Raw genomic sequence first — 13158 nt, 5'->3', positions numbered from 1 at the left:
AAGTTGGGTTCTAACTTTTGCTTTTCCTTTTTTTATACATTTCTCCTCCATTTGATTGGTTGCACAGTCAACCTAAAAGGTATTTTCAAACCTTTTAAATGTTTGCATGGAAGGAGGCCATTCAGCCTATTGGGTCCATGCAGGCTCTGTGGGAGCAATTCCATTTGTCCCATTCCTTCTCTGGTTATTTTCCAGTACCTCTGCAACTTATTCTCTCACTCATGCCCACCAACTCCACTTTGATTATTCCCTAAGGGGTAATTGCTGTAAATCTTCTTGCGTATGGCGTGCACAGCCTAAAGTTGTAGGCCAACTTGTTCTATTTGATTTTTTTGTTTGTGCACGTCAGGTTGATTGCATTAGTGGAAACGAGATGGACCATGTGAAGGTTGCAATCTCCCACCCCATTGCTGTAAATATTTAACATACCAATACATCTGTGGTACGTAGTAGGAAACCAGAGCACTTGGAGTAAACCATTTGCAGCCTATGGAGAGAATGTGTAAACTCTGCAGAAGTAGCACCCAAGTCTGAAGCTGTGAGGCAATACTACTAGCTGCTATGCAAACTGTCCACTAAACTGAATATAAGAGATCAGATCTCCCACTTCTATCAATTTTCTTCTAAAATCAACATTTAATTCAGTAATTTGCTGTTTATGGAATCTTTCACACAAATATTGTAAATTATGTTAATATTAAAGATAATAGAATCCATCGAGCAAAAAGTTGTCACCTGGCAAGATTCACATTGGTATCTGTTGGGTTTTGTTTTGGAAATACAACTCATCATTTATGCTCTCGGTCGTTCAGTAATACTCACTAACGTGATTACAGTGCTCTGTCATTCTTCCTCCATCACCAAGCCCTGCAAAATTCAGATAAACTAAGTATTCAGTCTTGGTTAAAACTTATAAAGGCACTTGGGGAAAGGACGACCAGAGCCTTTATGGAACTGCAGTAACAAAAAAAATCAACCAAACCTGGATGGGACAATTGCAACTGATGGTTTAAGGTCTTTGTTCAAACAACAGTTATGTGGGGGGAGGTTTGAGCAGCATACTTTATTCTGCTTCCCTCTCCGGATAATGGTGAAGTTTATTTTCTGACTGCTGCGACTGAGCCTCAGTTCCCCTTTTTTTGCCAACCCTGATACACAGAAGGACCAGCTAAAGCTCCAAGAATTGGATATCGGATCCCTCAAGCACAGTTTGATGATCGAACAGGATAACTATCAGCAGCTGAAGAAGGAGAAAGATTCCATCATTCTACATCTCAACAGCCAGATTGCGGAGCTCCAGAAGGGACGCGATGATTATCGTGCCAGTTGTCAGGAGCTACAGGTAAAAACTGGCTGGAACCTGTGTTGCATTTGGATTAATTCCGCCCCATACATCCTCAGCCTTGGGAAGGAAATCTTTGAGCAGACAGTTAAAGTCCAAGAAAATAAGATAAAGCAGGCACATCCCCAAATGTCAGGATGGAATCAGATGATGAAAATAATTGTGCCTAAATTCCAGCATACAGACTTGGTATTGATACATAATTCATCTTTTCATGTGCATTGCAGTAAACTAACTCAATGAGTCTTTACTAACCAATAAAATTCCATTGAATCCAATATTTGTGGTAGGATTTCTGTTACTCTGATTCCCATTTTATTAATAAGATGTTAACCTTGATATCGAGGTCAACATTTTTTATTATCACTGCTTAACATTGAAAAGGTGATGATCAGCTCTCATGAGCTACTGTAGGTTGTGTGGTGATATTGCTACAGTGCTGTCGAGTAGGGAGTTTTAGGATTTCAATCCGGTGGGAATGAAGGAATGGTTTCCAAACTTGGATGGTATTTTAAGTCCATTGACAACAATGCTGAGAACTGGTTTATGCATTTCAAAGCTCTGAAAAATCAATGTGGTAGATACTTCAGACCAATGCAGTGAATGTTTACATCTTATGTTCTTGGAGTTCAACTGTCTGCTCGAATACGTCTTTCCCAGGGTTGAGGATGTATGGGGAGGGATGGAAGGAGGACATTCAGCAAAAGCAGTTGAGGCTAAATCATGCAAGTTTTATTCAAAAAAAGTAAATCAACATTTTGAATGTAGTTTTAATGATAGTTAATGATAAATGGTTTTGTGAAGGTGACCGTTTCATTGGAAGGCGATACACATGTTACAAATTTAATGCATATTAAAAAGATGAACATGTATGGCAAAAGAGTAAGAATAGAAATAGATTCAAAGTAACTTTCAAAAGGGCAAATTAAACTTTTTGTTTAGTTGAAAGCACTGTGTGTTTAGTCAAATGCTCATGTAATGTGGTGAATAGAGTTGATTAAACTATTAAGAAGCATTTGTTGCTGAGCTGCTTGGTTGAAATGTAATTTCTGTTAAATATTTGGAAGACTTAAGTGGGGCAGAGGCCACAATGTTAAACATTACACATTCCCTATTGCGGAAGGAATGCTTTCAGGGCAGCAATGGCGATCTTGGGTCATTGCTTAGTCCTCATTGTACCTTGAGATTTGAGTATCTCAACTTTTGTATCATTTCCATTGTCAGAATAAACTGCAAGATTGTCAGAAGATGATCGGAGAATTGAAGCTGGAGCTACAGAAAGCCAATAACAAAGCATGCAACACAGCGTATCTATTGAACCAGATGACTGAGAAGGTAAGGAATGTGGCAGTCTACCTAATAGAAATATTGTGAATGTAATTAGCCCAAGCCTCATTCTGCTCTTGGGGCTTGCAGTAATTACATTCCCAATATGTTCTTGCATTTGGCCATAGTCAACGAACAAACACAAATTTCATTCAATCTTATTTAGTTTCCCCATTGAATGAAGATCATGTACATCATGATTTAGATACAGAACAAGACTCTTTTTGCTATCTGATAAAACACATCCAACTGAAGTACAGCAACGGTTAGATTGTGTAAAACTTATTATTATCAACCTCGCTGCATGTGTCTGTCCAATATTAGAGTGATATTCTACCCCTTCACTGCTTTTCAGAATTGCTGCCATTACCCCCAGGTTTCTACACAATTGGTGCCGCCTCCTTTTGACTGAAAACTTCATTTGGATCTTTTGCAGATAAGGAAGAATGACCTAATTAGATCCTGCTTTTGGTTGTGGCCTGGTGGGAGTGCTGTCGTTTGAGTTAAAGGTGTTGGTTTAAGTCTCCTTAAGAAGCTTGAGTGCACAACAGTGTAGCATTCCAGAGCAATGCTGAGGAAGTACCACCTGATGTGCCAATTTTCAGAGGTAGTAAATGTAACGAGCCCTTTCCTCCAAGAGGAAAACAGGCCGGTTCTCCCAGATCTCCAGGCCAACATTTATTCCCAAGCCAACAAGACAACCTTACCATATTGTTTGTGCGTATCGAATGCTGTTGCTTCTGATGGAATATGGACTTCAAAAGTACTAAACTGGCTATAAATTATTTCGGATAGAAATCAAAATACTTGCTGAACTGATGTGGGTGTTTTAGTAAACAATCATATTACCTGAACTCAAAACTATTTCATAGAATCATCCAGCACAGAAAGCCTAGGCAGGCAACAGCAAGAGTCAAGAGTGTTTTATTGTCATATGTCCCAGATAGAACAATGCAATTCTTACTTGCTGCAGCACAACAGAATATGTAAACATAGTACACTGTAAACAATATAATAAGCGAGAGGAAAAATAGTTCAGTGTGTGTGTGTATATATATATATATATATTCTGTAGTGTGTGTGGTGTAAAAGTATGTATGCCTCTGGGAAGAAACTCCTATCAACCTATATCACTGCATGGCAATATATTTATATATGGAACATATATTGCATATATATATATATATATTCCATATATCCCAGATATATAAATTCTATATATATACAACAGAATATAAACATATACACTATATAAACAATATACATAGGAAAGATTGTTCTATGTATGTATATATGTGTGTGTATATATATATATATATATATATATGTATGTATGTATATATATATATATATATATATATATATATATATATACACACACACACACACTCACGTACACACACACACACTTGCACACAAAAAACAATAGTAGTGCAACAATAATAATAGTTTATATGTGCTAATCTCATTTGCCTACATTTTTCTCGACTAAGAACCTGTCAAAAAGCCCTGTAAGCAACCTCCTCTGACAGCCCTTTCCAGATATTCACCGCTCTTTGTGTGGAAATATTTATCGCTTTTATATTTGCCCCCTCTCACCGCAAACTTGTAACCTTTAACTTGCAACTCCCCAACAAGTTGATTTCTGCTGATTTGCTTCTGAGTTGAGCAATTTGAATGCTGAAAATATGTGAAACAGGAAACCGTAGTGAATTTGAATGAAAAATAAATTCCAAGTGCAGGCTATTACTGCTTTTACTTGCCCACATCCTGTGAATGAATGTCATTAGTAATGCTAGCATTTATTGTCCATCTATAATTGTCTCTTGTCATTTGGAGCCTGCCTTATTGGTGGTCAGCATGGGTAGAAACTGAAGATCTTCTCTTTTTTTAATGACAGTATGTTCATGGCTACCATGACGAGGACTAACTTTAATTCCAGTTTTATTTATTACTTTTAAATATTGAATGGTCCGGAGGTCTGGCTGCCAGTAACTTAAACACACCACGTTACATAAATATAAGCATGAAAGCACGTACCACCAGATTCAGTAACAGCTTGTTCCCCACTGCTATCAGACCACTTAGATCATCCTCCTATAATCCAGTGTGTAGTCTCAATCTTCCAGCCCACCTCATTTCAGATCCTGCACTTTATATAATAATACTATAACATATATTCTGCACAGGTATTTTTCTCCTTGAACTGCCTATTGTACTTGTCTATGGGCTGATTGTACTCGTGTATAGTATGATTTGATTTGACTGGATAGCACACAAACACTTTTCACTATATCGCAGTGCGTTTGACAGTAATATACCAATATCAAGTATTTTGTGTTTAAGGTGGTCACTGGTTTTATACTGCTATTAACTTAAAGCAAGGTATCAGTTTTGTCAATCCTCCAAATCCACTCTGGCTCTCCCATTCCCGTCTCCATTCAAATTCCCATTTTGCGGAGGGGAATTGTGTATCTTCAGGGGACTTTGGTCACTGCCTCATTTAGTGCTGTAGGTGGTGGTGCTCGGTGTTTTGGCAGCAGGGGAACTAAAGTCCAACTGTTGATTTCTGATTCCCCCCCCCGTCATCCTTTGTACAACACCATTTCTTCCCTAACCCTCCCTACCATGCCATTGTTCCCACTGAAATGCTGATCATCCCTGTTGTATTATTCCTAGTTTACGAGTACCCAGTCTGTGCAGCAGCAAATGGAGTGGCTGAATAAACAGCTCCTGCTTCTGAGTGAAGTGAATGAATTGCACATGCAGAAATTGCTAAACTCTCAGATGGGTTCGGCTAAGGTAAGATTTTTGGCAGACATTGTTGGAATTTGATTGCGTGTGTTGCGGAAACTGTGCAAACATACTCGTGTTCAGCAGTTCTTTGAACTGAGAAATCGCAGGAGAAATTGGCCAAAGCTGTAGCTTTATGTAAAAAATAAAATTAATTAATTGATTAATAATTAAAAAAATTGAAGATCCTTGTTAATTAGTCTGTCTACCTTTGTACATCAGGGAAACCAAACTGTGCAAAGCATGGTGGTGTTGATACATTTGTATTTTTCAAACATTTTTTTTTTTTTTTATACCATCCAGTAGCCCTCCCCTATCCATTTACCCATCTCTACCCCTCAACCTTCTGATGTCTGTCTGACCAACCTAGTCCACCCTTTCATCCCTGATTCCCTTTGTACTTGGGTTTAGGCTGCACAGCTTCCAAGTAAGGCATTCCATTTTTTTTTTAAAAGGATGAATATAGGATTCATGTAAAGGTGTAGTTGATGTTTAGCATGTATTCAGTGGGCCGAAGGGCATGTTTCCACACTAACTCTGATTCTGAAAGCTCTCCAGCGCTCTGATCAAGCTTTTATTCATCTGTCACAATTTCCTGGTGATTATCACATTTTGTCAGATGAGCTTTTATGTGGTGCTTTGGGACATTTCTCTTTGTTACTTGCTAATTATGTAGTACCTTAATATTAAGACCAGTGCCCATTTTGAAAGTATTGCAGATCTGGGAAGTTACAGATAAAATAGAAAATACTGCAGGTCAGGCAATTCATGGGGAGAGAAAAACGCATGGTATTTCATCAGTAATCCTAAATATATATGCCATTCAGATGCAAGCTCATATGCCATTCAGATGCAAGCTCATCAACGTGAAACAATAATTAATTCTCTTCCACAGCAGATGCTGAGTGTTTTCAGTATTTTCTGACCTCATTCATTTCCTTTTTTGGACACTGAGTTCAGTTCTTGCATAGTTTTATATGCATATACATGTGTCTTTCTGCCCAACTGCAGGCAAACCTTCTATTGTAAATAAGCGTACCTTTCTGAGAGGTGTACTTCGTCAGGTGAAATATTCAACACCCTAGCAGATGAATGAAAAGTATAAACAATCGGAAGATAAAATGTATATCAGACTGTTACCTGGAATACAATTTGCTACTATTCATGGAAGATCCCTTCCTTTTTATTCCTTCTCCCTCTCCCCACCACGCCTTCGTCATTTTGTTCAGGCAGCAGAGACAGAGATGGTTCAAGCCACTTTAATTCGAGAGAAGGAGAAAATGAGGAACCGCATCCAGCAGCAAATCCAGCGGATGGAGGCATCGCAACGGCGCATTGTGGAACTCGAAAGCCAGCTGAATAAGAAAGAGCATCTTTTAATGGAGCAAAAAAAATACCTGGAGAATGTAAAAAATATGGCTAGGTATGATGGTGCAGTGCATGTCCAAGATCTTGGTACGGTTCCTCACCATAGTGGTGTTTTTATTCATTTGAATTATTCACTTTGCACCAATGGCATTCTGAAGGATTTGAAACGTGTCCTTCAGATTTTGTAGCAGGAGGGCAGGTTTTGAGATGCCTGAGCACCTTCACAGTGTTTTACAGATATCTATTTCATCTGTATTTCTTTCAGTGAAGAGCTGCAAGCAGCAGAAAGCCGTTACGAAGCTCAGAAACGGATAACACAAACACTACAGACTGAAATCTTGGAACTTTACAGCAAGTTGGAGCGAACGGGACCTCCGGAGAAAATGTCTGCAGCAGAGAATAACGATCAGTCTGCACAGGAAACGTAAGTTCATTAAATTAACTTAATGCGACTCTTATGATTGAAGACACAACAAACTGTAGATGCTGGAATCTTGAGTAAAATGAGAAATGCTGGGTCAGGCAGCAACTTTGAAGGGAATGGATAGGCAACGTTTTGGTTTGGGACCCTTGAGTAGTAGAGACAAAGCTGGAATAGAGAGAAACAAGAAACTGCAGATGCTGGCCTACAATAAAGCTGCAAATTGTTGGAGTAATCTCTGGAAAACATGGATAGGTAACATTTCGGGTTGGGACCATTCGCCAGACTAACTGTGGTGGGGGGAAGAAAGCTGGAAGAGAAGAGGGGAAGGACAGAAACTGGTATGTTATGGGTGAGAAGGGGGGTGGTTTGGTATGCAGATGATTGCATTAAGGCCAGAGAAGAAATACAAATTGTGAAGCCAGAGGATGGGATGTGGGTGGAAGGGTTGGGTGGGGGTTAATGTCCAGGTGGGACACGGGGGGGAGGGGAGAAAGGGGTGAGGGGGTTAGGTTAACAGTTACTTAAAATTGGAGAATTCAATCTTCATACCTTTTTGTTTGTAAGCTACTCAAGTGGAATATGAAGTGCTGTTCCTCCAGTTTGCATTTGGCAGTATATTGGCAAAGGGGCCAGGGACAGAAAAGTCGGAATGGGGAAGGGATTAGAATGGATTTTTTTAATCCGTTTCTGATTACTAACCAAATGAAATCAGCTGAACCTTACCTCATGAGGTGGACAATTTGACCAGGAAGCTGATACATCGTGGCATTTTGTCATGAGTAAGCAGTTTTTCTTTTACCCCCGTGAGTCTTGGAAAACTGTTGTCTACTGAAAAATCATGAAACTGAGTGAGATCTACCTGCTTTTACAGAACAAATGTGGGCATATTTTAATACACATAGGTGATATATAGTTAATACATATGCCCAAATTAATATATACATGTACTAAAATATTAATACCTAGTCCAAAAATATGAAAGGTCCAACTTGCTTGGTGAAAGAAACTTCGTGAACTCCACCCAGACATTAGAAAGGCTATAATTGACACCTATTAAAACTAGTCATGCAGTGTAGAAACAGGCCCGACAGACCCAACCTGCCCAAACCGACCAACACGCCACATCTTCACTGGTTATACCTGCCTGTGTTTGGCCCATATCCCTCTAAACCTAAACTAGGGTCCCTCAAAATTAACCCATTATTTTTTTTAATTTGTAGCCTTTATTCCAGGTTGACCCTTCCAATATTCCTCCTCCCCTCCCACCCCCCATCAGTCTGAAGAAGGGTTTCGGCCCGAAACGTTGCCTATTTTCTTCGCTCCATAGATGCTGCTGCACCCGCTGAGTTTCTCCAGCAATTTTGTGTACCTTCCAATATTCAAAGTTGCTCAATCATTAGACAAAAATGTGATACATGGCATTCCTGTTTGGAGATCGTTTGACCATGAGACTTATTTTTGCCGCAGTAGCCTATTGACTATCCTGTTTTTTTAATTTAAAAATTGTTTGTGTTATGGGCCTTTTAGGGTTTCCTATAGGTACAAACTTTATCCTTTACATTTCAAGACTGAGGGACTTGCAATGAAATATGATTTTTTTTTATTCTCCAATACTTTTTAATTCATTTTTCTGATGTCCAACCATACACCTAGCTTTCTAATTCCATTGAATAATTGATGCATTTGAATAATAGATGCATTTGGTCGTGTCTCCATGTTGGCAAATAAGAATCTTTGCCACTTTGCCTGATTATTTGGTAACTCCTGCCACCATTGTGTGTGTAAAGGTTGAATGGGGCCACTATTTAGTGTGGTTGTGACAATGAACTAGTGAATGCCCCCTTGTACAGGGTACCAGATGCCCTATGGTAATCCCTGAAGTATAGGAAGTAATGCTGATGGCCTTATTGAAACTAATTTATAGAAGATCGGTGTGGCATTTAAAATAAAATAGAACATTTGGCCAAATGGTTGCTTCCTGTGCTATATAATTATGTAACTCAACTTGAACTAGTGAAATCAAAAATCAATAAAATGTTTCTTATGGCCCAATCCTTAACCCTATCAGGATAAGAGATTGAATATAAGGCCATAAAACACGAGCAGAATTAGGAAATTGGGCCCATCATGTCTGCTCCACCTTTCAATCATAGCATATCTATTCCCCACCCCCCCCCCCCCCCCCCCAACCCTATTCTCCTGCCTTCTCGCTGCAACCTTTGATGCCCTTGCTAATCATTTAGGATTGAGTTTAAATAAAATAAAATAAAATAGTTTTAACAGTTGTTGATCTTTAAGGTTTGCTCTCTCTTATCACCCCAACCAGACATTGAGGGGCAGAGTCCGGTGTCGACACCCCATAAGCAAGGGAAGGGATACCACCCCAGGGGGCTACAGGAATGGCAAGGGTGTTTTGTTTTAAAGATGGGTACAAACACCTCTGAATATGGCACTATTGAATGTATCGACACTGAGAATGTGTGATGGGCACAGTTTTTGTTTTGTTTATATATTTTTATTCTGAAGTTTAATTTTGACATTTTTTTAAACTCACCACACCACCATATGACTGATCGTATTAGTTTTTGACCATTGATGGGTAATAAATCAAACATGTTTCTGCTGAACTGTTTGTAATAAATTGGGCGGCAAGGTGGTGCAGCGGTAGAGTTGCTGCTTTACAGCGCCTGCAGCTGTAATCTGTTTCCTCCCACCCTCCAAAGACGTACAGGTATGTCGGCAAATTGGCTTGATGAATGTAAAAAAAAAAATCCCTAGTGTGTGTAGGATTGTGTTGATATGCGGGGATCGCTGGTCGGCGCAGACCCGGTGAGCCGAAGGGCCTGTTTCCGCGCTGTATCTCTAAACTAAACTGAGCCATCGGATGCATGGCTCGGATGTCTTCTTTTAGTTGCAGAAATGTGATGTCTTTGCCTTATGCTCTTTTTCTTGTACGAATAGGGCTGAAAACCTTGTTATTTCGGAATCATTCGACGAGACCTCGGATGCAGAGAACAAAAACAAGCAAGCCAAGCCCCCAATGGCCCCCAGCATTGATCGATCTCCCAACAGGAAAGCGCAGCCACCACCAATGGTGTCTGAGCTGATGGACCAGAGCCAGGGTGCCCCAAGTATGATCTTTCTGGAGCAGCCCACAACACCAGTCACTGTCGGCTCCTATCCCAATTCCAAGAGTTTCCTCGGGATGCGCGCCCGTGAGCTATTCAGGAACAAGAGCGAAAGCCAGTGTGACAATGAGCGGCCCAAGATGGACAGCCTTTTGGACTCCCTCAAAACTGAATGCAACATGGAGCTGGGCAGTTCTTTGGGCCCCTTGAAACTGCAGGTGCCAGTGCAAAAACCCAGCCCAGAAAGTGTCAGGCAGCTCAGCATAATGGACTATGACGGAACACATCATGACCAGAATTAATTTTTGGGGGGAGAAAAGGGGTGGGTGGGTGGCAAAGGTAGGTGGAATGGAAAGAAACTTAGTCAGTATTATTCTGAGCAGTTAATGCCTGCTTTGCTTTGTAAGCATGTCATAAGTTTAAAACAAGGTACAATCCAGTAAAGGAGTCGTGTTTCCTTCGATGGAATGTTTATATATTTAAGAGGGGAAAAAAAAGACATCAAATTCCTGTTTAACTGTGAACAAATATGTTGTCTTTAATGTTTTGCACTACATTATGTTGTACATATGATGTCTGTGTACGATGGCCACCCAGTTATGACGGAACATCTGATTGGAACCTTTTATACTCCCTCCCCTTCTAATGCTTGCTGCTGACCCAATCGGACTGCTCCTCTTCAGTTGGGATGGAAGCGTGACCTTGAAACCGTTCGTCGTACGAGCAGACTAACTATCTTGCGGTGTTCAAAAGAAAGGCTGGACCAACTTCCCGCAGGAGCGATCTGTCGGACTGTGTACTCTAAATAATGAAACACTGCTGTGATTTTAACCCCCCCCCCCCCCAACTCCTCTCCCACCGCCACCACTTTCCCTCGGCACTGCAGTTGCTGTTTACTGTACTGCAATGATTTAGAGTTTTGAATTTGCTCGCCACATTTGGAATCAAGCCAGAGGCTGAAGGCAGGACTGCTTGTTGTGAATCAAAACTAAAGCCCTTGACCCACCATTTGAAGTATGATGGTTTTGTTCTTGGTATCGTGCCAGATTCGTGTGTCACCTGGAGGTGGGGGCAAAGGTTCGGGTTGACTGCTCAGATACAGTATTTTTGGCAGGGGGTTCACAGTTGAGTTGACAATGAATATTGCGCAGTGATTCAATAAAGGGCTACCCTCCACAATTGCAATTCTTTTTGATTAAATTTATTTATCTTCTGACGATTGTTATTACCTTTTCAGTATTTTCATCTGGAATGTGGATGCAGTGCTAACCCTTTGTACAGCTTCAGGTGTATATGGAAATAGAATTGATTGTTGTCTTTCATCCTTGGTCTCTCTGATGTACTAATTTTTGGCCTATCAAATATTATGAACAGTGAAGTAAAGTATACAAGCTAGAAAATCAATTTTTCGTTGGTTATAGAATTCCTCTTGTTTAAAATGAGTAAGATATTGCACTGCCATTGCTAACACAAGGGAGTAGAAATGCACTTAAAATTGCCCAAAATTCAAGGTTTCTCTACCGTTTTAAATGATGGAAGATCTTTTTAATTGGTCTATAATTGCTTATTTTACTACTTAATTGGATTAAGAACTAATTAATATGGTGCTGCCTGATTTGTTTTAATATCCAAGGACAGTGCTGGTCTGCAGAGAATAAATACTGGAATAAATTCTATCATGCTGGTGATTTCTCATTTGTCCACGTGCTGTTTATTCCCCAAAGCGAGAACATCATCAGCAGGCTACATTCACTGCTTTTTCTTTTTTGGTTAATTCCTTTGGGTTGGAGTTTTTGGTGCCTGTGACCTGCTGGAGTCCTTGCGACCGTGCTCTTAATAGCTCTGCTTAGAATATTGACTTGCTGGGTGTGAAAGAATAGGAACATACAACTACACTAGAATAGAATGAAATGTGATGTTTCCAAAACATTGCTCTTCATATTTGAAGTCGGGGAAGACCTAAATAAATTATTGCATTCTAATGTTGCTATGTACAACCACTCTGGTAACATAGATTGAGTGAGATTTGGTTTGGGAAGCAAACAGCTTAATATATTTTTTTTAAAAGACTCTAAAAGTGCTGGAATAACTCTGTGGGTGAGAGACAATCTCTGGAGAACATAGATAGGCGATGTTTCAGATTGGGACCCTTCTTCCGTCTCCATGTTCACCAGAGATGCTGCTTGATCCGAGTTACTCCAACATTTTGTCTTGTTTTGTAAATTAGCATCTGCAATTTCTAGTGTTTGCTAATGTAAAGCTGCTGGAACGATTTTGCATCCATCTGTCTAACTGGGTTACCAAGTCAGCTCCTGCTTACCTTGTTATTAGGCCTTGGGATTATAGACCTGTTTTTGGTGAGAATCAAATCTTGTCCCTCTTGAAAACCCTTAACCCATAACTTTAATACATTTGGCATGATATTAAAATTAATTTTATTAACATTAGAGGCTGGGTGATCTGGATCCTAATATATGATCAACATAAATTGCAGTGTTAGCCCAGGTGTCCAGATGTGGATGTTGTCCAGTGGGATTTCAGCAAAGCCTTTGACAAAGTCCCACATGTTAGGCATGTCTGGAAAGATATGTCGCTTAGGATCTAGGGAGGGGTACCCAAGTGGATAAGTAATTGGCTTAATGATGGGAAGCAGAGGGTTATGGTGGAAGGTTTTTTTCATAATGGGGACTTATGACTAGTGCCATGCTACAGGGATTGGTGCTGGGCCCATGGCTATTCTTCATTTATTTAAATGATTTGGATAAGAATATACAAGG

The 13158-nt window shown here is 39.9% G+C and overlaps 1 protein-coding gene across 4 annotated transcripts in view; it reads left to right on the top strand.

The window, feature by feature from the left end:
- tsc1b (TSC complex subunit 1b) overlaps positions 1-12067 on the top strand; it is a 42120-nt gene extending 30053 nt beyond the window's left edge. For all 4 annotated transcript variants that reach the window (XM_055660244.1, XM_055660245.1, XM_055660242.1 and 1 more), the window contains 6 exons: positions 1160-1342; positions 2567-2677; positions 5348-5470; positions 6691-6884; positions 7095-7253; positions 10215-12067. In XM_055660244.1, coding sequence (XP_055516219.1) covers positions 1160-1342; positions 2567-2677; positions 5348-5470; positions 6691-6884; positions 7095-7253; positions 10215-10683 — 1239 coding nt within the window. In that variant the 3' untranslated portion in view covers positions 10684-12067. The remainder of the gene's footprint in view (positions 1-1159; positions 1343-2566; positions 2678-5347; positions 5471-6690; positions 6885-7094; positions 7254-10214) is intronic.
- The last annotated feature ends 1091 nt before the right edge of the window (positions 12068-13158 follow it).

Source organism: Leucoraja erinacea, chromosome 31 (genome assembly GCF_028641065.1).
Source record: "Leucoraja erinacea ecotype New England chromosome 31, Leri_hhj_1, whole genome shotgun sequence".
NCBI classification, from domain to species: domain Eukaryota; kingdom Metazoa; phylum Chordata; class Chondrichthyes; order Rajiformes; family Rajidae; genus Leucoraja; species Leucoraja erinaceus.
This window is presented reverse-complemented; position numbering and strand designations above follow the sequence as displayed.